The sequence below is a fragment of the Corvus moneduloides genome, chromosome 2 (assembly GCF_009650955.1).
Source record: "Corvus moneduloides isolate bCorMon1 chromosome 2, bCorMon1.pri, whole genome shotgun sequence".
Taxonomy (NCBI): Eukaryota; Metazoa; Chordata; class Aves; order Passeriformes; family Corvidae; genus Corvus; species Corvus moneduloides.
Window position 1 is genome coordinate 114,934,881 of NC_045477.1, and position 27,764 is coordinate 114,962,644.

Genomic DNA, 27,764 nt, shown 5'->3' on the forward strand with positions numbered 1-27,764 from the left:
TCCTTAACAACAGTAAGATTCCCCAGTGAGTTATACTCAAGTATTGGTCTGTTTATATGCCTACACTCCTTTCAGCAAGGCTCAATGCAAGTTTTCTCTCTTCCAATATGGCCGTGACATTTCTTGTCCTCTGTTCCCAGTGTTTTCTAACTTTTTCATTGCCCTTTTGAGCTTTTGCCCCTAAGCCCTCACAAACAAACTGTGCAATGCACCTGGAATCAAGGAAGAAAGTGCTGCATATTTATTAAGTTAAATATTTTCTCCTGACCCTTATAAAGAAATTTTTCATCTATTGCCTTTCCTGGTTATTTCCCAACCACCTGCTATTAAGTTAAACAGATATGGTTGAATACTGCATATTCAAACAACCTCTAGTAAGTATTCGTAAATTATTACAGGAAAACTCCCTGCCTTCCAAAGGAAAGCAGATGTAAATTCAATTCTCTTGGAAACCTAACCTCTGATGGTGTGTGCCTCTCTCCATAGGCACTGCTGACCATTTGTTGTCAGGGCCTCAACAAACTTTCAAAGAGCAGAGGTATTTTGTCTCCCATTGATTCAAGGGATTGGAGTTTCTAGATTCTGTCAAAGAACTGTCAGGCACATTAATGTAACTTCTTTTGTTTAAAACCTGATGGTCTCAGTGTCAGTTCTCAGCCGACATGTATGGAAGCACTAACTTTTATTATAGGTTAAGATTCATTAAAGAAGCTGAGACATGGCCTGAGCTATTGCAAACTGTGTCTCATCTTTCAGTTCTCTCAACTTCTCTGTGACTGTAGTGTTACCTCATTCCTTTTTTGCTCACTGTCAGTTGTCTCTTAATATAAAATAAAGTTTAAAATACCTGGTATACAGCATAGTAACCCACCAAAAATTTGAGCCACAAAAATTCATATTCATATTGTTCATATTCATTGAATCTGAAGACAGCAGCGATGCAAACTTTAAAAAAAACCCAAAACACTGCATATTTATAGGGAATTTCAATTCCATTTTCACACAATAAATGGTATTTTATGCTCCACACCATTTAGACCTCAATCTCTCTTCTGGCAAGCCAAGCTGTTATTTTTTGTGGATTGTTCCTAAGCCATTTATAATCAGGCCACGGCACCACTGACAACAGCACCTTTGAAGTCAGGTAGGGATTATTAATTTGCTGTGAATTTTCTGAGAAGCTTTATCTTCTTTCCATACACATCCATTAAAAGTCATAGAGGCAAAAATGAAGGTACCAGTCACAAACAAAATTAAGCTATCAAACTCTCTGGTTTCAGATCAATTCTGGGCAGTGCAAAAAGCCAACCAACCTTTACTTTTTAATGTGGAACATGGCATTTTAGGGTTCCTGAAATGCACCTTCCAGGGCGGGTGAGGTCTGAGAGCACTCAAAGGCTCAGACCTCCGGGCAATGAGCCCCACAGCTCCGTGCAGCCACCCTTGGAGAGCACGGAAGAGGAAAATCATTACTTGTGGCACAATTTTTAGCTCTCCATCAAAGATCACAGTTACCAGTGTGTGTGTGTGTCTGTGTGTGTCTTCCCCACAGGAAAAGAGTGCGTCTATCTATACAGGTCGGACACTGTGAGGAATTTCTTCACAGAAAGGGTGATGAAATATTGGAACGGGCTGCCCAGGGAGGTGGTGGAGTCACCGTCCCTGGAGGTGTTAAAGGAAAGACTGGACGTGACAGTGCCACGGTCTGGTGACACGGCAGTGTTCGGTCATAGCTTGGACTCGATGATCTCTTAGGTCTTTTCTGACCTAACAGATTCTACGTTTCCGGAATACAAACTTTAGGACTGGAAACACCTTGGCGCGGAGGCTCCGTGAGGCCACGGCGGCCGCACCCGCGTTCCTGACCACCGGGGAGTGCTGAGCCGCGGGCTGCGACCGCGGAGAGCTCCCGATGGAGGGGCGGCTGAAAGGATCACCCTGCCCCGGGGAGGGCGCCGACGGCCGCCCTGCGGGGCCGCTGACCCCCGGGCCGGCTCTGAACAGGGGCACCGGGGCAATGGGCAGCGGAGCACGGGCGGACGCGGCGGGACACGGGCCAGCGCGGCGGGTCACCCTCAGCCTCTCCCCGCCTCACAGCCTCCCTCGGGCTGCCGGGCGCATGCGCGGAGGCGCCACCCGCTTCGCCTGGCGCGCAGCGGGCGTTGGGGCAGCGCGGGGCGGCTGCGCTCGGGCACCGCCGGCGCTGCTCCGCACCCGAGCGGCGGCGGTGAGTGCGGGCTGGGGCGGTGAGTGCGGGGTGCGGGCAGGGGCAGCGCGGGGTGCGGGCAGGGGCGGCGGTGAGTGCGAGCAGGGGCGGTGAGTGCGGGCAGCGCGGGGTGCGGGCAGCGCGGGGTGAAGTGCGGGCTGGGGCGGTGAGTGCGGGCAGGGGCCGCCGGCGGGAAGGAGCTGCCCGGCGCGGGGACCCCTGAGGGGAGGGAGAGGGGAACGCGCCCCACCGCCCTCCGCTCCTCGCCGCGCTCCGGCGGCCGGCAGCTGCCCGGTAAACTCTCCTCCAGGGGGTTGTGCCATTTCCAGTTAAGCCGGGGGAGAAAATGTGTGGAGTGTATTGAACAAAGGAAGAATCCTGCGGAATTTCTCTTTTGGAAGAGGTTAGCGACTCTCTCCAAATTAGGCAGCTGGTACATTTTTCTCTGAAGTTTTAAAAAACACCATCCCCCAAAACAAACCCGCAGAGCACAGCCGCAGCCATTCGAAGCTCTCGTATTCCTGTTAAAACTTTTTCCACTGTCGGCAGGGTCACCCAAAGGCCTCGTCTGTGCTGGAGCTGTGGTGGCCTGGACAGGCTGAGGCTGTGGATGCTGGGGTGGGAAGGTGTCTTTGGGAATGAGCCCGACCCTCGGGGGCTCTGGGGGACCTCTGCTAGGCCTGGCGCTGGCAAGGGAGCAATTCATCCACAGGAAACAGGAGGGGCAGAGGGAGCCTCAGTGTTACCACAGTTGAAGCTGGGATTGAATGTTGCATTGGTTGAGGAGTGAGAGAGCAGGCAGTGATTGGGCTCGTTGGGATCAAAACAGAGAGGAATGAAGCCAGTGAGTAAAGGGAAGCTATAAGCACATGAGAACAGTTGAAAGCATTTCAAGTTTTCATAGAAAAGTCTGGAAAGAGAAGAGGGACAGTTGTGCAGATGTTGGTGTTCCAGACTAAAATCAAGACCTTAAATTTATTACTACTATTCAATGTTACTGAAAAATACCCCTAGTTGTGCTTTCTCTCCTCATTACCACCTTCCGTACCGTCTTCTCCCCCTGCTGGCACCATTGTTGATACAGCAGTGAGGCAGAGTGGCACGGAGCATTACCCACAGATTCACACTGACCTTTTAAACACTTTTTCTGATTAACCTAGTTAGTAATCACGTCTGTTCCCCATCAGGATGCTTATACTGGCTCAAGGAAACGTGTGGTTGGGAGCAAAAGAGGTTTTTTTTAGTTGTACGTAAATGAATAGGTATGCGTGTAGAAGCCCTGTTTTTAATGTACACGTGTGTATTATACACAGACACATACACACACCTGTGCAAAGGGATTGTGCAACTGGGAGGTTGAACGTCCTGGCCCTTGTGTTGAACAGAGGGAGTGCCATTGATAAAGCAATTGTGGGGGAGGTTTACAAGTGCAAGAGGTGATGAGCAGTCTGAGGAGACTTACCTAGTAAAAGGTGAGTGAGATTGCAAGAGTAGTTCTTGCTGAACCAGGGGAGTGAGATTAGAAGCCAGAGAAGAGAGGACAGGGAACTTCTGTGTGAGAGTACTGAATAGAACAAGAGACTTTTACTTACGTGTTTAGTTTCAGCCATGTCACTTCAACTTCTTTTAGACTAGAAAACTTTATTTTCTAGAACAGATTAGGCTAGAACCTGGGATTCCAACTATCTCTCTTTTCTTGGAACTAGCAAATATCAGAAAATCCCCGGGTGAAACATGGATTATCCTTTTCTCAAGCAAGTTCATCCAGAAATTTGGATGATCAAGGGAATCATCCTTCCATTCCACATGACGGATGTAAGATAAAACTGTGGAGATCAGATCTGGTCCAGGCAGGATCTGATTTTTTTCAGGGTATTCAGAGTTCAGTGTCCTCATTTATGTTAAGTGTACAGGTGCAAATAAATTGAATGTCTGTTCTAAGCCTGTTATGCTTTTGCAAATCAAGCACTCAGATTTTGGGAGAGGCATCCCTAAAATAAAATGTATGTAGTTGGTGTCCACATTGGAACAGCATTTTTAGATAATTTATCTAGAGTCATGAATAAATTATCTGGCAAAAGCAGCATAACATATACTTCAGGACAGTGCTAACTTTAGACTACAGCAGTGTGAACCATTTTTGTTTGCTCTGCCATTTTAAACATTTAAAACCTCCTATTTCCTGTGATCCTCTTGTCCATCATTTTGTTCTGCCTGCCTCTGTGACCTCCCTCACTTGTGATAGTGTAACCTTTTCTGTATTCTTCTGGTGAGGCAGATCACAGGATCAATCAGGTTGAAAAACAACTTACCTGGCTTACTTTTGATTTCTTACCTGGCTCTTAGAAACAGCTGGACAGGCAGGGAACAAGAGATGTGGTTGGTACCACTTACCCCAAGTTTGAGTACTGGGAAAAAACTAACCCATTTTGCCCCTCTGCTATTATTCCAATAAATTTCTTCCCATTTGCTCACCAAATAACACCAGATTCCTATAGGCAAGAATTCTAATTTCTTTTTTTTTTTTGCACCATCCTGTTAAAAGCTTTTGCTTTCAGTTTCTCAGCTCAATCCTGAACTTTGTTGCTGGTTTTCATCTTGCTCTTTCATGAATTCCCGTCAGCTGTGTTTCCAGGATGCTTTCTGGTCTGGCTGGTGTTTCTTTAATGGTTGTTTTGCTTCAGCCTCCAAAGACAATCCATTTTCTTCTCCCCACCATTGCTTCCTCTCCCCTTCCACTTTATAAACAAAAGCACTTGCAGTGTGCAGTAGAGAACCCTACAGAGCTGGCAAAGGAGTGGCCTGAATGACCTAATGGCTCGTCTGTTCTCCTGCCAGCTGAGTTCAGATGTTGGTAACTATTTGATCTTGTAAAATCTAATCTGACGATACCCAGCCTTTTCCTTGTTTGCCTTTGCTTGTCTTACTGATTCTTGTTAAGTAAAATTTGATACACGTTTGTGAGGTCTGAAATACACTTAACCCATTCTTCTCTTGCTAACAATTTTGATGGTGCTGATTATCAAGTAATATGTGTTTTGATCAAGATTGCTGAATACTATTATTAGAATAGCTACATTTCAAAAGCAAAGCCTGTATTCATACTGAAAGTTAAAGAAATTGCATGCCAGCCACCTAAAATCACACCATGGATTTTGGCTTGCTAAGAAAACTCATCTGTTGAGAGCTCTTTTGTGCCTATTTCAGGCTGTTGCTTATTTTTAATAATGTACAATCATTATGTAAAATAACTTTAAATAAAAGGCGTCTGTTCAGAACTACATTTATAAAATCAGGCAAGAAATACATTTGCACGGCCCAATGTATTGGAGTTAGCATCCGGGGCTGAGACTCCTGGATAATGTAGTAGCTCAAGAAGTGTTGCCCATTTTCAAACCAGGAATGCTGCTTTGTGTAAACAGATTATTTTTTTGAGCATAGATGTCTTTACATGAGGGAGAGAGAGACTATCCTGCAATTGCATCTTGAAAGATCTTTGAGATCCCTTGCATTTTACACATTTCATTGTGCATTTTACATATTTCATTGTGCATTTTACCTGCTCAGTGTAGTGTTTCATTTAAAGTATTTGAATCAGCCTTCTCATGTGCTTCTGAAATTACTTTTGAAAGGTAGCATATCATGTTTGAAAATACTTGACATACTTCCAGTTTTTCATTTTAGTGGTTAGTCTGTACCAATATGATTACTCCCAAGAGTGGTCAGATTAAGAGACATTCAAGCTAAAATCCAGACACCATGTGAAGTGTAGGATGGGAGTAATTTGTCGTAGTGAAGTATTCATTGTATCACTTGAAACTGCAGAAAATCTGTATTTGCCAGAACTCTAGGGTGGGTGAGATTTTTTTGTTTGTTTGTTTACACCAAGAATTGTGGTAATTCTGGATATTCCTGTGTTGCTGAGCTCTTTGTTTTCCTGTAGTATAACAATGGATGGACCGGTTTCAAGATTCACTTTACAGCAATTCTTCATTAAAATCCCAATCGCTAAATTAACTGCTTAACTGTCTAAACTGTAATATTTATTGTAAGTAGCTGCATTTTTAAATGTTTCCTACTTGGCATTGAAGAATGACTCAAAAAGCGAGAATTTGTTAGGTCACCGGTGTGAAGGCAGTTTATGAAATCCTAGCCGGAAAATTCATAAATAGTGGCTTCATCAGACATGTGAACTTTTGCACCTGGCTGTATCTCTGGGTTTATCAGTGAGCTGTTTACTGACCTTGTGTCCATTCTTCAGCTTTTATTTGCAGACTGTAACTCTTCAAACTATTTATTAAATAAACCTGGGAGGAGAAACAACTTTCTGTTTGTTGTTCTGTCCCTAGTCTCTATTCTCATGGCTATGGGGAGTGGGGAAGGGTTAAATGAGGTTTCATTGTCAGAATTAGTTAAATCTCCTGCTGGCTTTCCTATAGATTTCTCCCATGGCAGCTGCAATGAGCTCAGTCTGTGATATTTTATTTCAATACTGCTGAGCAGGTCTGAGTATCAGGAATGGAATGGACTCACTGTGCTATTTTCTGTTTGCTGCTGTTGGTTGTCAGAGCTGTGGGCAGCAGCAAAATAAAGGCTTGGCCTATTGAGTGTGCGGCTGCGTAAGCGGCTTAATTGGTCTAAGCTTCTGTCACTGCCTGAAAACACGAGTTCTTCCTTTTCCACTCCATCCTTGCTGGGTTTTGCATTTTGGCTGCTTCCCTGGTGTTCTGCAGCCAACTGCATCAGGGAGCTGATCTGTTTTATTTTGAAACAAGTGAGAAAGTGAGAAGGTGAACAAGCTCATCTTTTATGAAAAGGCCGCTTAGGGTGATCTGTAAAGAAGTGCTCAACTACAAGCTCATCAGATCTGCAGTTCTCAAAAATTGAAGTATCAAAGCACTTTCACTATGGCTGTTTGTTAGGAACTTTTGGCAAAGGTTTGATCAAAGTTTTCATCTCAATATAAGAAAGAAATTTTTTACAATGTGATCAATCATTCGCTGAAACACCCTCCCCAAGAACATGGTGGAGTCCCCATAACTAGAGGGGTTTTTTTGCCATTGGGCAGGGTGCTGGATAAACTCATCAGGGCTTCCTTTCCCACAAAAAGTTGGACCAGACAATCTTTTGACATTCCTTCCAGCCTGGGCTGCTCTATGGTTCTACAAAACTTTTTGTGTGGGTCAAGTGATCTACACCAGAAATACCAAAGGTGGAGATGCACCTGCTGATGGACAGCATTTCTCCAATGACTTCTGCAGCATATAACATATGTGAATGAATTACCAGACCTAAAAAATATCAGTGGTGTATTTTTTGCATTAGAAGACTCCTCCACATTTTCTGTGTGGTGGAGTAGGTGTTCAGCTTTGTGGGGTAATAGGGGAATACCCTTTTAAATCTTCCAAGAACAAAATGTTAGACATGTTAGATTCTGTAGAGGATCTGTCAGTTATGAATGAAGTTTTCAACAGCTAACTTCATTTTAATTCTGTGTATGCTTTTGATACAACTAAGATAAATTACATCTTCAAATACATATAATTGCACACACAAATTTGACACATTAATTTGGCATGTGAGTTTTAGGAACGTCAATGTGAACGTACTCTGAATTGTTTTTGTTTCGTGCAATTTGTGCTTCCTACTCAGGCAGAATGGGTGTTGTACTCTGTCACTTCATATGGAGGAGAAGATCAACAGTAGAATTATTGGTTTAGTTTTGGGAGCTGCTCTAGTGTTTTTACAATGCTTGAAAGTACAAAAAAATTCTTTGTAAGTATGATCTGATACTGGTAGGTATGCATTTATGCTGCATGATTGATCAGTTGTGATTTAGAGCTTTACTGTGATCCTTATTTCTTCATAAATGACTGTTTGAATTAGATGCTAGTTCATCTTCCAGTGTTTTCTCCAGTTATGATGTTCAGAATGCCTCCATCCTCTAGACCAGTGTGCTTCCTTTAGGAAAACTTCCATGAATTTAAGGATTTCTACTGCTCCATAGCAGTCGTTTGGAAGGGACCATGAATAAAATTGTTGGACTAGAGGTCACAAGGGATGCAAAACTAGCTCCCTGAGAGGTTGACTTTGGTGGGCGATACAGTCTGGAAAGTTCATATTTCCTTTCTGTGGCTGCCCTGGAGAGCAGAGGGGCAGAGGAGGAGGGAGGTCAGTGGGTGAGGGACAAAGCTGAAGTGCAGAGCACAGAACTGCATCATCCACATCGGGGGTCTGATCCCCGGGAAAGGGTGGGTGGCAGTGGTTGGAAAGGAGGAGAAATTCCTTGACTCTTCTTCAAGGCTGAAGCCAAAACATCATGTTTTACTATACCCCAAAAGTGTAAATGAGCTGGAGTACTTTTGTGTGTAGGTGCAATCAAGTGCAATGCAGTAAAATAATGTGTACGTCTTCACGTATTTGGAAATTCAGGTGAAGGTGATGTGAGGAATAATGGATGTGGGTGTTGAGAGAGGGAAGTAAGAGTATTTAGTATTTAAAACTTATATTTTTTTTTTTTCCTGGTTTGTAGGGCTTTTTACCCTTCTGTTTTACTTCAGCTGCTCTGTGGACTCTTGTGTACAACTTCCTGTATGCACTCTCTTTGCAATTCCCCAGTGTGACAGAAAACTTAGTAAAATCTCTAAAGCAGTTGTGCCTCATTATCTTTTGCCTAGGTACCATATAATTCAATAAGATGAAATATGTGTTTATGACTCTTTCATAACTTGTCTGCAATTTGATTTTTGGTTGACTGGAAAATCCTATTAAAACATGCTCTGAAATGTTGTCATATATGCATTGCTTCAGGGGAGGACAGGCAGGGTGGAAATTTATATTAAAGCATGCTGATGGTGCATGAATACTTGGAAGAGAAGGCTTTGTTTGCACATTTCTGTAGCTTAGTTTAGTACTTCACAAAGGAATTACTTTTTATTGGTTTGGGGTTAATTTTTCTAAATTAAGTGGGGTGTTAGACATTGGCCTACAAAACAAGTGCTAAATGCAGTTGCTGTACAGGGCAGAATGTTGCCTCATCACAGAAAAACAAAATAAACTTCATGAAGTAGTAGTCTTATGTTTGCTATAAAATTATTGCATGCAAAATAAAGATGCCAGTGTGAAATTATCCAGGTTCCTTTTTACTGCAAAAATGCACATTCTGAGATCTAGACTTTTTCTGGGTTTTTTTAATAGCTGCTTGAAAAATACTGGTACTTTGGAGGGAAACTGATTTTTAGAAGTAGCTATTGCTGCTTGCCTTTCACAATATTGTAATAATTCCAAGAAAAACTTCAGTGAGTTGAGGAAAACCTTTTTCAAATGTATGGAATTGTTAGGTCTCTCTTTTTCTGTGAAAACAGCAGACTTGAATATTGGATTCAGATTAATGCAGTTGGAGGCTGAATCTTGTACAGCCAGTTTGTGTTATTGGAAAATCTGTAAAGGTATTATTGGTGACACTTGGGTCATGGTTTTGCTTTATAAGCTGTGTTGGGGAAGAAAGTATCTGTAGGAGTTTCAGAGCAGGATAAATGGTACCTTGTTAGCTTTGATCTTGTGACCTTTTCTGAACGGACAAACACTGTACCTGCAATGAAATTACACTTTTGTGAATGGACTGTGCCCAGAGACTGTTCTTTGGCCCTTCTCTCTCATGTCTGGAGGGTATGATCTAAAATTAAGGTAGTACTTTTACTTTTTTTTCCCTCCCTACCTAACCTATATATGCTTTTAAAAGGCAGAAAACACTGTTGTACTCTACTTTCTACTTATCCTGAATGCTTTGATGTGTTGATTAGGGAGACCAGAGGCAGTGTGAAAGGGTGATTGTAGGTAGGGAGTAGGATCTTTAAAGAGACCACTTGCCATCTATCAACTCAATTTCTGGTTTTGTCATGGTATTATGTGCTGGTATTTACTCCCCTGGTCCTAATCCAGTTTTAAACCACTTTGGAGAGGAACTGGATATAGTTACCCATTCTGTACTGGGCACTGGACTTCTTCTCTCCTTTTACAGCCAGGTAGTTACCAATAAAAGCTACATCTGAAGAATTGTGTTCCAGTAATCACCAAATCTCACCCTCATTTATTGATTCCCTTTTTATTTGTTTTCATCTATTTCTACTTTTGTCCTGAACAGCATCCTATGGCAGCAAGTTCCATTAATTATACACTATGTGAAATTTCAGGTCCTTTGATTTATTTACATGTGTCAGCTGAGGACAGTGGATACCCTCCAGTTTCTCATGTGAGAAGTAATGGTTGGCTGCAATGAGTTGCAGGTGTTACAGTTAGATCAGCTGAATGTCTGTCTTCTCTGAACTGAGAGGTTTGTTATACACTGATGATTTAAACACAAAGGATATTTTTCTTCTTTCCAAATAAATAGCAATATGTAATTTTTAATCCATATACAATATAATTTTCAGCTGAAGTTGAGAGCTGCTGGCTATTCCTCAGTTTGTTGTCTGTAAAGCATCAGGAGATGGTCTGAACTACAAAATCAAAGTTGGCTTGTTCATAATCTGCAGAACAGATGCAAATGTTTCATTTGTATGAAAACAGGGACAGAATAGGGGAGGAAAATAAAATGATTGCACATTCAAAGCTCCTAATTTAGGGAAGCTGTGAATGAAAACATGCTGTAAAGAAAACATTCTGCAGCATTCTGATACTGTAGATGTGGGTTCATGTGGGTTTTTTTCTTAAAGAGTTCTAGTGGGTCCATTGATTATTTTATCTTAGTATAAATTTTAAAAAATACATGATAGATATTCAATAAGCAGCTGTCACTTTACTAGTATAACATAGGATTTTATCAATACATCATTTAACACTTCAGCCACCTGTAAATGTGTAGCAAAGGGATTGTGTACTTTCTCTGGTTTATTATGTATTGACTTTGTGTGTTACTTTATGATTTTAGAAGCTGGTAACATTTTGGAGAGGAAGTTATTGAAAATATCGGTAGTGGTGATCTTGAACTGGATGTTAATTTTCTAGTCTGTAACTGCCAATTTCCAGTCCTTGGCGGGGGGGGAAGGAAGAAGGTGCTTTTTTTGTTTGGGGAGGTGAGGGCTGGCTAGGTTGTCTCATAATTCCTGGATTAGCTGTCTCTCTGTGTCTCTTTTTGTGGTATTTCTGAGAAACCACTCCCGTATTTCGGGTTTTTAGCCTTAGACTGGACCCTGTGGTGTCCTGTGTATTAGCAGTATTTAATTTCCATGCCAAGAACATAACTTTTGAAGACAAGAGACAAGCATATAGACTGCTTCAGAAATCTCTTTGACTGTGGTGAGATTTTTTATTTTTGAGAGGTTTTATTGTTTGGTTTGTTTTTTAGTTTGAGGGAGAGCTTCACATTACCTTTGTTTTTGTCAACTTATTTATCAGAGTAATTTTGTAGCTTCACAGAAAGTTCTTCCCAAACATTCACTATCACCCCATAACAACCTTGGGCTCTTTACTGAGGAATCATTTATATAGATCTTCCTTCCTCAGCTTCTTACTGCTGTGAGTGTGCTCATACAGTGCCTGTTGAGTGTATCTGCAGTAGCATTTTGGTTCAGATTAGGAATCTCCCAATTGTCACCACTTACTGTGCTTTGGTTTGCATTGCAGAAACATTTCAAAACACTCAGACTGAGCTATTTTTGGATGAAGGTAAACCAGGATAAACTCCAAGAGCTGCAGTCCCACTGCTAGACAGTGCTCAGCTCATGAAAGCAAAATAGAGCTACCCCAAAAGTAAAATTCTTGACCTCTTTTGTGTAAGTGTTGGGTCCTCAGCACCAACTGTTTTGCTCTTCAGGTGCACTCCTAGTGCTCTGCATTCCTAGCTGATGTGAGTGTAGTCATGGATAGAGATAATTATTATGCACTTAGAAGTTATTATTTATGGCCAGTGTAATTGCTTCATATAAAGAGTCCAGCTATTCAAGCCTAAGTTACAATAGATGATATCCAAGTGGCTGACAAGTTAGATTTGTCAGCTGGCACCCAAACACTAATTAGGTCAGGGAGCACCAGATCTATAGTGAAGCTGTGTTCCTGTCTCTGTTACCTTTTCACCTTTCCCACTATTAATCTGACTTCCCCTCAATTCCCTAACATGCTTGTCCTTGTTATCCAGCTGCTACCCCAAATCACAATGTTCTGACATCTCGCATGTGCTGGCAGTGCTCTTTCCCTGTTCTTGTCTCTTTAACTTACTTGAGTTGCCCCCTTGCCAAGAGCTGTGGAGCTGTAGCTGGTCCTGGACATGGTGTTTGCTTCCTAACTGCCCTCTTTTTGCTGGCAAAATGGATAGTGATTTCCAGCTGCCAAAGGCACTGTGACTGTTGAGATACTGCTGCAATTGGTAAACCCGTCTTCACTTCAGTGAGAGCATTAATGAACTTTCTCTGTTCTTCTTGGTCATTGATTTTTGTGGAAAATGTGTGGGAGCACAGAAGAAGTCTCAGTGTCAGATTTAGTTGAAAGGTATTGGGGGAGGAGCAGAATGTGGAATAGATAAGTGACATAGTATCAGTTTTGTGCCCAAACAAAATCAGGATAAAAGCACATCCTGCTGTGAAAGCTTTATTTAATTGTTCATCATTCTTGCTTGAAAAAGGAGAGGAACCGGTTATTGTTATATCAACACTTCAATGGATTATCAAGTTAAATACTCTGAATTTGAATTCCCGAGGCATAGGAGATTGTCTAACCTAAAGCAATGCCTTCTGTCAGTAGCTTACAGAAGAGTGAGGTGTGTGAAATTCTACTGCATAGGCTGCTCGGAAAGGCATGGTCTCTTGAGGATTTGTGGAATTCTGGTTTCCACACAGATGGTTATGTACATGTTCAATTATGCCTCCCAGGAACTGCCCCACATGGTCCCCAGGAGTTTTAAAACAATGCAATCCACCAAAATTCTCCCTTTCTGTAGAGAGTTTTGTTACTTCTCCTGCCAAATGTCCTGCTCGCCAAGATGTATCGGGAGAATGTTCTTGTTTGATTTTGAAAGGGAGGGGAAGGAAGAGATAGCTTAGCTTGTAGCAATTCCCCCTTTGAACCCCTGGAAGTATCCAGAAAATAATTAGCCAGAATATTGCCACAGCTTAAACAGAACAAAAAACACAGAGTGAAGAAGGGATAATGAAGTTGAGGCAGAAGCTCAAACTCTCCAGCTGCAGTCCTGTCCAGCTGCAGTCATGAGGAGCTTCCTTCTCTCTGCTAACAGGGTGGTTTTGTGCCCTGTGCATGCTCATTCTGTGAGTAATGATCTGTTTCACTGGGTTTAGGGTGCAGTGGCAGTCTGCTAAGTACAGGTTCCTCTTAGTGATCTGGTCTGTGGTTTTAGATGCTTAAATTAATGATGATGTTTTATAATGCTGTGATCAAATAGCATATACAAAGCAGAAGGTTTTTCAGTTCTCTGTTTTACTCTTATTCTGGCCCCATGTAGTTTGAGGTGGGATAAATTTTTTGCATCCTTCTCTGATAGTTTCCAAGGTGTTCCATCCCTCTTTATTCCCACCAAATTCCCTGGAAAACCTTGCTGTTGCAAGCAAACTAAACTTAATAAATACAGGATTCTCCCATATCCTATGAAATTTCTGTTCAGGGAAAAACCAATCTATTCTTCCAGCATTTGAATCCATGTAAATTCTTTGGTATGCTTTTCCTGGGGAGAAAACTCTTTGCAGGTAGATAGCAATAAGTGAAACTGTAGTCTTCTGTAACATTTTTTCCAAGCATATAAAAGACATGTGGTGAGAGTGGGATTTTTAGGTAGGCACATAATGCATTGTGAATGCATGGCTGTCAGATAATTAAATAGGTACACAGGAAGTCAGATTGAAAATGTTTAAATATTTCTTCTAAACAAACCTCCCCCAGGAGTATTTCAGTTGTTGTATTTGTTTGGGGCTGAGGGGCTAGAACAGGGATGTTTATTTTTAGACTGAATGTCTACTGATGTTTCAGTTAATAGTGTCCCTGGAATGGACCTGCTTTCACAGAAAGCTCCAGAAGAACCTAAATATTTATAACTTTAAGAAATTATGTAGCTTTTTGGCTTCATGAATAGTACAGATTACAAAACTGAAGTTAACAGCTGTATCACTTGTCAGAGTTCTGTTGCAGAATGAAAAAAAGCCTCTTCCCTCCCCGGACACTGTCATGCACATCCCTCCCCAGCTGAGAGAAGAACAGGGGCCTTGCAGTATTTTAAGTCCCTTTTAACACAGCAGGGGAGAAACCAAGTGAGGAAAAATCCTGCTGCTGCTTTATATTAGCCTTATTTTCCTTTCTCTTTCTACTTAAGGACTCGCTTTGTTCTCGATGTTCTGTGCCCTTGGAACACACGACAGTGAGTGAGAACAGTGCAGGCAGTTTGTGTGCCCTCAGTCGGATCCTCTGTCCTTTAATGGTACGTGCTGCACACAAGTTGCCTTTAAACTCGGAGTCAGGAAATGTACCCGGAAGAGGTGTGTGCCTGCCAGCCAAAGATGGTTATCTTAATAAATGCAACAAAATCTTGCAGAAACACTGTCTTAAGACAACAGCTTTTAATGCTGAAATTAGTTACCTTCCCTATTTAAGAGATTGCCACTGCTAGAATATGATTACCACCTTTGGAAATGTGTATACAAATATTCTATGCTTTATGCTTATAGATAGTGTATTCAAGATTTGGATACTTTCAGAATTGAAAAAAAAAATATTTAGGTTAGTTGTGGAAAGAAATGTACCCCTTGGTTTGTTACTTCAATATTAGTTCCTTAAACTTGCATGCAAGATGTTTCTCCTTGGTAAGAGGCTGCAGCCCTTTCTTGGTGAGCAGGGTAGTGCTGGTAAATAGCAGGGGTGGTGTTGGTGTGTCTCCTGGGCTGTCTCACGGGCTTTAAAACTCAGTGTTTCATTATAGTTCCTACTAGAAGTGTGTGGTTTATTGTTCTGTGTTTTGTTTTTTAACCATTCTACTGACAGCCAAGCCAGGCAGTCAGGAAAGGTCATGTGTTGGTTGGATCTACCAGCTGCCATTAACTCAGAATTGGACACTCAGCATGAGTATAGTGCTATACAGCTGTTCATCGTGTTGTCACATATCTAAAGTGATGCATAACCTTATAGAAGATGGATAGAAGAGGGATTCATGAAACAACAAATACTGGTGATATTTACGTACTGTCGGGGGTATGGGGCTTGTGTGTGTTTGTTCTTGCATTTGTGTATAGAAAAGAAAAAGGTTGCTTTGACACCACAGGGCCATCGTAGGTTCCAGTAAGGTTTGTGAAGACTTAAAAGCAGGAAACTAAGTAAAGAGTTGGGCAGAGGAATAAATGAGTCAGTAGCAAGTCAGGCTGTTCCTGTGGTGTGACCTGCCCTCTTCAGCTTTATTAGCTGGCTTATGACAGTAAAAATGATTTTCGTGCTTTTCTTTGTTCAACCCCTTCTTACAAGCCACCTTTGAACTATTTAGTCAGTTTGAACCAAGAGTGTCAGAGTAGAGGACCAAAGTAGAATTAAACTCCTTCCCTTTAGGGGAAGGGACAGTTAATAGAGGGCAAAGACCCAAGCGGTTCCTTTGCAGTGGGAGAGCCTGTTCCAGGAGTGAAATGTCCATGTAGTGGCAGGGCAGCCATTGTCCATGTCTTTAATCAACCTCTAGCCCTGTAGGTTTTTGGCTGTCATAGCAGGAAGCTGTGAGTTGTGGGAACTTGGAAATGAAGAAGTTTGAGAGGAAAGTCAGGAGAGCATAGAAAGACACGTTTGTCGGAGAATGGGCATAAGTAGTTCCAGGGAGCTCTAAATACTTGTAATTGCTGTAACAATCTAATGTGGATTGATGAAAGGAAGTTTCTGCACTACAGCCATTGACTGAAAAGCTGTATTTGATATTTCCTAGAGAAGTTCATACTGTCTCTTTCTATGGGTAGAGGACGTAAAGAGAAACGTAATTTTGTATTTTGCAGCCACTTCAGCAAATCTTTCTTTTGTCACTAGCTCCTAATATAACTGCCTTTGAAGAAATTAAAAGATGTTTTGCCTTCTGCATTTTCTTTTTTCTCCTCCTTCATGTGTTTTCCCCAGTTTCCCAATCTGTGTATGTCCGTGTTGTGACGTTGATTCCCAGAGAACATGATATGCCGAGTACCTAGTGCTAGGTGCCAAGGCAGAGGCAGTGACTTACTCTGCTCCTGGTGGAAAACATGCCATAGCAGCAGGGAGGCACCAAGTCCCCTTTTTCCCAGCACAGTTCCAAATAGGCAGAGCCATCAGAGCAGTTGTGACTCATGGATGTGGATGCCTGGCTTCTGTTTTGGGTTGGTTTGTTTGGTTGGTGTTGGTTTTGGTTTTGTTTTTGGTTTTTTTTTTGAATGTTGTAGAAATCCACACCCAAGTTGTGTTAAAAGGGTGAAACATTAAAGACTAACTGAAATTTCTGGCAAAAAAAAATGACCCCATTTGAGAGGGGAAGCATAGGAAGGTATGTTTAATTCACTGCACTGCTGCCACTTAACAGAGCAAGGGAGCACTCCTGGGTGCTGCCTCTTCTATTGATGTGTGTTTATTTGGGGGCTGTTGCTAAACCAGCTGTCTGAAACTGGTGGGTAATAAATGGCAAAAGAAAATAATGATGTAATAGGTAAAGAGAATAGTTAGACCACTAGCCAAATCTTTTGTGGCCTGTTTATTAAAATAAGTTTAGCAATTTCTTCATCACAGATACTTGGGTTGCAACAACATGACTAATCATTAAATGACATTAATTTTATTTTTATTCAAGAAGCAAAGGGCAAAGGTCATTTGTTTTGGCATAGAGTAGTCTGCTAAGAAAACTTCTGGCTATTAAAAGAGGTTTTATATATATTCTGAAAAAAAAATTAGCCCATTGCTTCTGTCAACCTTAAATACTTAGTAACAACAAGCTAAACTCTATGGTGGTGAGATTTCAGAGTGCTGTAATGTCTGCTCTTTACTCACATTTATTTGCCTTTACAGAGATTTGATGAACTTGCTTTAAAATCAGTTTGTTCCTTCACCCTACATCTGTAGTGCCAATCCTACAGTTTTGTTGGCAGGCTGGGATGTCTTCGTGGAGCACCATTCACGTCAGCAGTCTGTACAAGTACTGCAGTCTGTTCTTGCACGACGAGTTACGGTGTTGGGCAGGCCAGGCTGGAAACATTAACTTTCCCTCTTTGTTTATTACAACAGCCATGGCCAACCTTTTTTACAGAAAAGTTTGCTTATGGGGGTTTGGATTTATGGAAAGTGAGGATATCTGGGTGGTGTGATATGTTGATGTGTAACCTGGCCTCTGAAGACTGGTGCTAAGCCTTAGGAGTTGGTAATTTATTAATAAAAGTCCCTTTAACCTCATGGTGTTCTACTAACTTGGTTAGGCCGTTGCTCTTACTTTGCTGAAAGCTTTTATTTTCCTAACTTTTCCCATACCAATAAAGACTCCAAGGAGCTGCACTACTCTTGCTGCCTCCAGATGCAGTTCTTGCTGGCTCTCTGCCTGGTGGGTGCAATGAGCTTCAGGCACTTTCTCAACTGAGAGCATCTCCTCTCTGTTCTCTTTCCAAGATGAGGTACAAACTACATGTAAGTTCTTGTAGGGCAGGTTGGGATCCTCTCATGTAGTGCAAGTTCCTTTGCCAAATCACAGGTCTTGTTCTGCCCTTGAACTTTATGGAGGCATCCTGTTTTAATCAGTAGCTGACTCTGAATGAATTTCCATGTGTTCAGTCTGATTTCAAAAAATCTGATCTATAGACTAAAGATAATGAGTTGACTTGATGATCTCTGCAGAGTGAATTTAAGTCTTAGTTAAGGTATAAGTAATTACAGTGGAGAATGTAATACCTTTCAAGTTCATTTAGGCAAAACAGGTTGCATTTTGTTTAAAATTATACACACCCTCTTATTTCATATTAACATTTTTGTATATTCTGAATCTGAAAAGTCTTGAAAAATGTTAAACATTCACCATTTCAAAGGTTATCTTTTTCTTGGATAGTATTCTTGTACTACTGAAATTAACCTGCATGCAGTACTGGTACAAGTCAAAAGAGGGATTAATCTTGATCATGGAGTTTCGAATACTGATGTATTTGTACCAGTATGTGGGAATCAAGAGAAACTTGTCCAAGTTGTTTGTAATTCACAAACTCAACAGGATGTTTCCTCTTTTGTTTACAGACTTGGTATTTGCAAGTTCTCTGCCTTGACAGCAATCACCATGGATAGTGGTAAGTTTAATTTACTGATGAGTGTGCATTCTCTGTTGTTTCCTGTGGACAGTAACACACCCCAAAACTCTCTCCTGCTCATAATCCCAGTCTCTTTGCACAAAAGATGCCCTCTGGCATTGAACTGCCTTTGATGTTACAGATGACACAGATCTTTGCCCACACTGAGCTCAACTGGAGTCATGCAACTGTTCTGACAGAGATATTATTTGCAGACCATAAAAATCATCACAGACTTATTGTGGCTCTTTGAAAGCTGGCTGCAGAATGAAGACCACAAAGCTGAATTTGCAGCCTTGAGTACTTTAGTTTTAACTGTTTTTAAGCTTGTCTCTGTAACTCCAGATTCTCAGAGCAGAAGTCACTTTTTAAACTTTGTAAATAAAAGCACAAATCATTTTTCTCCTTCCAGCCCTATTCAAACCAAATGGACTTACTAAGGTGACCTACATAAAGATTCTAATTTAATAGCAGCAGCTTCAAATTTAGAGCTAAAATGTTTACTTTTACTATTTAGTAGTGATTTTAGTGTGGTTAAATGTTGGTGAGGAGTCAAAAGAGGAAGCTCAATAATGGTCTCAATAGAGCTGGTTTTGGTGTTCAGGCTGCCTCGGGCTCTGCTTTAGCGGCACTTCTGTCCCTCGGAATACTTTTCCCATGCTGCTGATCCCTGTCCCTTCTGTCACTAGAGACCTAGAACCTGTTTTCTTCCCCTGTGACAGCTTCAGCTGGCAGGCTGCAATGTATTTATCCTCTGGTGTCCTTGCCTGGCTCTGGTTCTGATTGAATTTCACCTTGCTAGAGTATCCATTCACTATTAGGGTAGCAGGCAGGCTTTCCAGAGGATGTGTAATGAATTGATCTGACTGTATTGTTCTCTTCAATAATAATAAATGAAACTAAGTCTTGGAAGCTTTCTGATACATAAAAACTTGGTAAAAGCCAATTATTACAGTTACATACCGAGCACAAGCATGTCTGAAGAAACAATGTATTCAAATGCATTAAATTTGGTAGTAGTATATCTTCATCTATATCATACAAAAACTGGGGAACTAGAAGAGACTTCAGATTATTTGTTTCTGTGTGTATCTTTCATAATGTCAAAACAACAATTTTGACTTTTCTTTTCTCTTGTATTTGCTAGTTGATCTCCTTAACAAAGTGAAAAAGTGACTTATCTTGCTTCATTCCTTTATTCTTACCACATGCAAGTGTTCCCTGATTATGTTCAGCTCCACAGTAACAGCTGCAGTGAATTCAGCCATGCTGTGGCTTAGCTAGGTGGGCATCCAACCCAAAGTGGGCTTTTTGCACACTCCTATCCATCTATAGCTGAATATCTACATAATTATGGTCCTGGAATACTAAGAAGTCGAAGTGGGTTCTGCAATACGGTTCCATTTTCTTTTTTTTATAAGATTCATCAGGCCATGACTGATTCTCATTAAATCCCTGTATTTTGATAGCATGTTTTTATTTCCTTGATACATTTATATTGACTTCTCAATAGGATTCGAAGTCACTAGGATCGTGCAAAGCATTCAAAATGTCTCGTCAGAACAAACAAGTTAATATACTTCATTTTTTTTTCAGCTTTATAGGGTCAAAAGGCATTCCTAGTCTGGATTAGCCAGAGATTGTTATTTATAGGACACATTCATAATTAATATGGGATGTCGTTTATTTTCCTCATCAGGCTTTGTCTCTATGTAATGTGCATTTTCTATACTGTATTGTGAGAGAAGACAGACTTTCTGAATATGAGTTGTTAAATAAAAACTTTGGGGGTATAAATAGTCATATACTGTCTGTTCTTGAATAGAATTAACATTTTGCTGTTCTTTATGAATGCATTTTGAATCAGAATAGCTCCTTTTGGAAAACTAAAGTATTACCTAGAAATTCATACCAATATATATCAAATGCAATATTTCTTAACATGCCAGCTTTTAAACCTTTATTCTCTTTGCACATTGGAAAGTGCATGTGGAAACAAGTATTTGTATGTTGTTTCTGAGAGCCAGAATCTGCAAATCAGGGTATTTTCAGCTACCTGCCCTTTCCTGTGTTTCTTTTCCCTCTGCATCCCATACAAAGCTGTCATAATTTCTCTCATTGCTCTTTTTGGGGATGGATTCCATCCGTGAAATGAAATTCCCTAGGTTTTGTCTGCTGGAGGAAGGAAAACTTAATTTGTAATGCATTATCTACTCTTCAGTGCCTCTACATATGGACACTCTTAGGAGGGTCTGGCCTGACACTTGTTCCCTTCAAGAATGCCCGCAAGGATTTGGGGAAAGTAGGAAAAGCACTGGCAGTTCATCCCCAGGCATGGCTGTGTGCTGCGTTCCTGACATGGATGAGTTCTTCAGCTCACCACCTTGAGGTGATCACTGAGGCATGAGGATGAAAGAAACCAAGTTATTCAGGCCGTGAGGGAAGTGAGGGGAATTGTGTGGGAAGTGGAAAAAAGCCATCTTCTTTCCTTTTTGAAGAGATTTCTGAATATTAATTTCTATGTTATTTAGTCACTAAACTTACACCATAGGAGATGTCCATGTGCTCACCTGTGGTGCTGAAGAAACCCAAATTTGCAGTAGATGCAGTTGCAGAGTTGTATGCACTGTACTCCTGGCATCCTCACGAGCAGTGTAATGTGTTTGAATGCATGTATGTAATGTATTCAGCTGGAAGCATAGGAGTCAGTGGTGTTTTGGAATTCAATCTTTGCATCTTCATTTAATCCTTTGCAAAAGGAAGATCACTCTCTAATGATTTGTAACCAAGTTGTGACTGATTGAACCTGGCTGGACACCAAGTGCCCCCCAAAGCTGTCATTCCCCTCAACCATGGTCTGCACCTTGGGGTCCAGGGGAATCTCAGCTCTGGCACCTGGAGCACCTCCTCCCCTTGCTTCTCGCCTGACATGGGGTAATTTTCTAGCAGCTTCTCACAGAAGCTACCCCTGTAGCCTGGCCACATAGATCCATTACAATAGTATACCACAGACACTAAACAAGTTGAAATTAGTTATGCCTAATTATGCTAATCAGTGCTGGCAAATACCACCACATCTTTCTAAAGCAAAGACACAGGGATTGTCTTTGTTTCCTTGTTGTCCTCCTTTTATAACATTAAAAATCAGATGATTGAGGGAAACAAAACCCTTCAGCCTAAGTGTAAATGAAGCAATGCACAAATGATTGTGTAGGCCAAGAAAGTGCAACAAATGCATTAGTGTGGCAGAATCATTATCCCCTCTTGCTGGCACTGAGAGCCCAAGAACAGTGTAGCACTGACTTGATGTTCCTGCTTCCTGACCTGAAATAGCTGGAGAATTCCTTCATCATGCACTGCAGATGTACCTCCTGGGTAATTCAGTCTGATGGATTTCACAGTGTTTCCAGTTACTGCTTACGTAGAAATCATTGAGACAGAGTTTGATGGAAAGCTGGAACATCAGAAGAAAAGAGATTGCTTCCAGCTCTCTTCTTTGAACAGCAAACTAAGGAAAGCAAATAAGGAATACCTGTGTCAGAACATTGGTTGCCTTTTAGGATTGTTTCATTTGATTCGTCAAATAAGGTGAGGTTTTCTGTATGGTTCAAGAAAATAGAAAGAGGATACTTCCCCCCACACCCTCAAAAGGGCACCCATTTCATGGTTGAGATTTCTGGAATGAAGAGAATAAGTCTGCTTCAAAGTTGCTTGAGAAAACTTACAGACTTAAACATTGATAGATGCAGCTGCCTGGTGTTTGTGACTCTGGGTAATAGTCATAAATATTTATATCAAAAACTTCAGAGCATTCTGGCTCTGATGCCCTCAGGCAGTTGCAAATATCATTTTGGATGTTGACAAGCAGGATTTGTTTGTTCTGTGTCAGCTTGAGCTGAGCATGTGCCTCTCTCTTCCAAGGATTCTTCTTGGGCACCAGCTTCAGTCTTGTTACACCACACATGATTATGATGCTGAATGGAGGTCTCTGCATTTATGACATTTGAGCAGTAGATACTGAAATTGTAGGCCCAAGTACTTACAACAGTGAGCAAAACTAGGAAAAGCTTTTTATCATATCAAATGAAGGGGAAGACTTTGAAAAAACTTTTTCTCAAAGGCATATTTTCTTTGAGCAATTCTAGCATGAGGTTTTGGGTATCTATTTTAGAAGTGACCTTTGTTGTCTCTCCTCTTCTTATGCAGTGTTCTTAACAGAGGACAAAGCCAACTCTGTGTTAAAAAGATACCCAAGAGCCAACACTTTCCTGGAAGAATTAAAGCAAGGTGACATAGAACATGAATGCAGAGAAGAAATCTGTAGCTATGAAGAAGCAAGAGAAGCATTTGAAAATGAGGAAAAAACGGTATGTTTTGCTGTGTATGTAAAGATGGGTAGGCTGTATTGATACTAAACTTTTGGGTGTGCTGAGTGCTTGTGTGTTTTCCAGCATTGCATTAGATTTGGTTTTTGCACAGGGAAATTGTACTGGCAAGGACACAAAATTTGCACAGGTGACACATTCCACTCTTCAGTGGCTGAGCTCTACATCAAAAAATAAGTGTATAAAGGCACAGTGGACATTTTAAGTTCTTGGCATCTTTTTGTTGGGGGTCATACCTGGGGAGATGGATAAGGCTGGCAGGAGAATTTTCTGATTTATTAAAATGAAGTTGTAGGACATGTGGTGTCTCTTCAAAGTTGCTTCTTTCTGAAGCTGTGAAGTGCCTGCACACAGGTGTTTTTTACCTCCCAAACTTGACTTGTTGTGACTATTCCTAATGATAGCTCATTGTGTAATTAAGAATAATGTGTACAATGAGACAACTTGTATAAAATTCTAACACAATATCATTTTTGCTTTTTGTTCCAGTCACTAGAGAAAACATAACCTGAACATGTTGTCTCTCACTTCAGCTTCTTTCTCCCATTTAGGAACATGTTATGGTAATTAGCATTTCCCTTGCAGAGGTATTTAGGAAGTAGTAAAATAGAAACAATTACATTTCTTTTCTGCCACAAGTGGTGAAGGAGCTTCCAATAAGGTCCTGACCTATTTTCCATTTCCACTACTGTATCCTTTTTCCCTGGCTGCTGTGTTCTGCTGTGGTGAGCTGCTAATGGGCCAGGCTCTGCTAATGTGCACTCGTGCCTGACCAGACTCATTTACTTGGGCTTTATTTAGTGCACTGTCCCCCAGCAGAATCCATCCACACAGCCACTTAGTAATACTTAACATCTGTGTCCCAGGGGAAGGGAATGGATGCAGTAGACTGGGAATATGATACAGTATATTCAGAGAAACACAGGAGCAAAGCTTTCATAGTACAGATAGACTGGAAGTCAGATAAGGTCTGTAGCTTATTTATCTCATGGTAACTTTTTGTCTAATCTCTATCTTTGTATTTTTTATCTTGTCCATTTGCTTCTTTGTTTTTCTGCAGTCTTCTGGGCAGGTCTGCAACATGCAGATTTGTAATATTAAAAGAATATCAAGTAGTTCCCTCAAGTTATTTTTGGTGCCTGAGTTTTTAATTAGCATTGTGTATGTCAAATGTGCATACATGCCATTCAATATTTCCAAGACAGGCTTGGGAGTTTTGACAGATTCAGAATTATTATTTAAAACTATATAGTTAATTATAAAGATAAAACTATTATGTTAGGCTAGAGCCAACAGGGAAGAATTTGAAGTTCTTTGTGGGTAAAATAGAGTATGAAATTCTGTGTTGACAAATGTGCATGTGGAGGAATTGGGAACATTTATTATAATATATGATTGGCTCTGAACTGAATTCAGGAACAAGATCACAATTTCAATCTATGAAGACTTCAATTTAAAGCCGAACAGTCAAACAAAGCCAAAACCAGATAAAAAAAAACTGAGTTATAAGAATCTGAAGTAAAGGAGCAGAGATCAAAATAGAGAGTTTACCCACATCTTGAATGTGTACAACTCTCATCTCCCTCTTTAAAAGCAAATTAGTAGGTGAGGAAGGACCAGAGAAATGTGACAATTGTTGAAAAATATGGAAAGACATGTATAACAACAACAGATCATAAAATAATTGAATCAGGGAATATGTGATGATATCTGTGAAATGAAGGCTGAGCTGAGGTCAGTGACTTGCCATCCTTCTCATAGCAGAGATAAGAGGGGCCTCAAAGGAAACTGGAAAGGTGCAGGTTCAAAGCAAGTAGAAGTCTCTCCTCACCACAGCTAATAGAGCTGCCTTGCCACAGGATGTCTCAAAGCTTGTATAGGTTCAGAGAACAGTGATGTAACTGAAGGGAAGATTAATCAGTCTGGAACCATTAATTAAAAGGAATCAGCTTTGGCTAATGGAGGCTCTTGAGGTACAAATATGTGAAATCTGGGAGAGTACCACTGCCTGCTTGTGTTTGAACTCTTTCAGCAGTCTCTAAAGATTATTGTCAGAGAGAAGTTAACAGATAAGGTGAACCCTAGGTGTGATCTTGTAGAGCTGTTCATTGGTGGTGCCTGTAGCCTGCAGGCAGCACTGCATGTGGTCACTGGTCAGGTGTCAGAGGTTGTTGGGAGGCTCAAAGATTTATACAAAGGTTACTGTGCAAAGTACCTGAGTGTGGTTGTAGCACTGGTATTAATTTAATTTCCATTAAGTCACCTTTTTTAAATTAAACTGCATGAAGATTTTAAAAGCTGGAAGTCCCAGATTTTCATTCCTGTTGCAAATTTCCTGTGAATTTTAAGCGTTGCAAAAATTGCAAAGCTCTCTGTGTTGCTTTATTCAAGCAAAACAAACAAACTACTGCTAAAAAGCTTAGTAAGCAACTCAAAACTCGGCAGCACCAGATCTAAAATGATGTGATCGAGTAAGGCTGCCAATGTCAGTCTGTGTAATTACAGATGCTGGATAAATACTCAGAAGAGGTGAATCTTTTCCTGCTACTTGAAACTGGGGGCAGACCAGAAGGAAAGCGTGTAGCAGGTGCACTCACTTCCCCTTACTGCTCTGTTCTCACCCTCTGCCTGGCGAATACCAAGCAGTCTTCTGACTGGCTTATTATCAGTCCACCTTTAAAACAAGTCAGGCAATTGACAAAGGATCATTTGAGGCTGACAGTGCTGCCAAATGTCGTAAAGGCCTCTGCTGAAATTCTCAGGAGGGTGTGAGTCTCCTGACTTCCTTGCAGATCCCTTATTTGGTTCAGCATTCAGATCCAGTTGACTGATACTGACTCTGTTCTGCGAAGTATTACAAATAAGAGGGAAACAAAATTCTTGCAAATTTTGCTGTAATTGTCTTCAGGATGCATTTGAGAATTCCTTTCTATTATTTCAAACTGGATTTGCCAAAACACTAAGGTACATTCAGAAAAGTAGTTCTTGGCAGGAATATATGTTAGATGTTTTCTAAGTCTTTTCCATTGCAGTTATCTGATTATGTGGCCTGCTTAACTTAGTTTTTCAGCCTTATAAGGCTTTTACACCTGGTATTCCTGGTTGTACAGCACTCAGGGGTAAATGATTACTGAAGTGTCCTTTTCATTAATCACAAGTTAGTAATTTTGTCAAGCAGGAAGTCTTTTCTGTTATTAGGTTAAGAGACCAGCAATTGTGGGTGGAATGTTTGTGCTGTGAGTTTTCCAGCTTCTAAATTACTCTTTAACTTTCTGTATGAATTTTACAGCTACTTTGTAAGTTTTCAGTCTTCCCCCTCTTGGTCTTTTTCACTGCAGTTTGTACAAATCCTCACACTGTGCAAATTCATCCAAGTTGTCTGTGGCTTTGTTGGGCAGGATTTGACTCTGACCAGGTGTCTTGTACTCCTCCTGCACCATCACTTTACTCTGCAGTGTAGCTGTGGGGTAGCAGAGCAGAGGGAAAGCTTGGCAGCTGTGCAACCCAAACCTAAAGGATGGGTTTCCTGCAGTTGCTGTGGCAGTCTGGAACTAAAAGTCCTTGTGCCTCTCTTGGAAATCTGACTTGCAAAAATGCAAGCTGGAAACCTGGGATCTAGTATGCTAACAAGGTTATATTTGGTGGGGTTTTGCAGGGTTGTTTTTTTGGTTGGTTGTTTTTTTCTTCTCCCCTGAAGAAGAACATTTAAAAGAATTTTTTTTAAATGAATAAGCAAGTGTTTCTTTCTTAGTGTTTTTCACCTTGCACAGAACTTTATTCCTCTGTCTCTGTAAGATAGTGTTAAACCTAAAGTAATTTTTGACTGGGGAGTCTAAACCATCTTGAATTTTCCTTGCCTTGCATGTAAATGAAAGAGGACATTAAACTACTTTCATCCTTAAGGCAGTTTAAAGTCTTAGTTTAAGCTCTTTATACATCTGTCTGGTCACATCACCAAGTCAAACATCCCAAAAGCAACACACCCTGTTCTGCACTAAGTGCCTGCTACTCTGGGAGAACAGAACAGCTTTTCTGCTGCTTTGCCAAGTTGCAGAGTGCCAAGGAGAGATGCTGTTTCAGCTTTCTGAAGAAGATGCAGAGGCATTTTCCACAGCAGATAGATGTGACCTAGAAGTAACATGGAAACAATATTAAAATACCAGTCACTGCTTTACTACCCTTCTGTTGGAGAAGGTGCATTTCCTCTGCAGTCTGCAATGCAAAATAGATTGCTGGGGAGAAGTGTGATTTCTTCTTTTTCATCAAAACTACCTTTCTCCTCCAGAGAGTCTTTAAAATGACACATCCTTGCACAGTATATTTAATGACTTTCAGTAAGTCTTTGCAACTTTGGTCTTAAAAACTAGCGTTGTACCATTTTATTTCTTTGCTGCCATTGAGGCCACAGAACAGGGATGTGGGAAGTTTGGTCCCCGTACAAACAGTAGCATTTCATAATCCTAATTAATCCGTTTCTGCTTTTTTTAGTTAACAATATATTATTTGTTCCACTAAGTAATCTATTTAGCTGTAATCTAACCAGATGCAAAAGTAATAGGTATTCTTAATTGCCTGGTAGTCTGGTGGGGAGAGGATGAGGTGTTTGGTTCTGCCAGGTTTTATCATGCAGAGGTCCCAAAAGCCCTCAGTTGTGCAGCTAATGGTATTTTTCAATGTTAGTTCTCCCCAAAATACATTTTTCTAAACTCAGAACAGTTGGTTTGGGGTTCACTGTGGAACACACATCAAGGAGCACCCTTGTATAGAGAAGTATTTAGAGTCCATCTTCCCAGACTTTCTTACTTTGTGTGAAGCCAGTGTTACCTGACACAGCTTAGATGATTTGGACCTGGGTTCACATCAAAGAGGGGCCTTGTGACAACCTGCTTGTGGCATCAAGCCTTAAAATTTAGAGAAAATGCC

At 40.9% G+C, this 27,764-nt stretch overlaps 1 protein-coding gene across 5 annotated transcripts in view; it reads left to right on the forward strand.

Moving 5' to 3' along the window:
- The first annotated feature begins 2,138 nt into the window (after window positions 1-2,138).
- PRRG1 (proline rich and Gla domain 1) overlaps window positions 2,139-27,764 on the forward strand; it is a 31,008-nt gene continuing 5,382 nt past the window's right edge. Inside the window, exons 1-3 of one of the 5 annotated variants that reach the window (XM_032100901.1) lie at window positions 2,139-2,246; window positions 18,407-18,456; window positions 22,663-22,823. In XM_032100901.1, the coding sequence (XP_031956792.1) occupies window positions 18,447-18,456; window positions 22,663-22,823 (171 nt within the window). In that variant the 5' untranslated portion in view covers window positions 2,139-2,246; window positions 18,407-18,446. Of the gene's footprint in view, window positions 2,247-2,274; window positions 2,298-14,519; window positions 14,625-18,406; window positions 18,457-22,662; window positions 22,824-27,764 lie in introns of those variants that run through there. The other 4 variants (XM_032100902.1, XM_032100899.1, XM_032100900.1 and 1 more) reach the window with 4 other exon arrangements.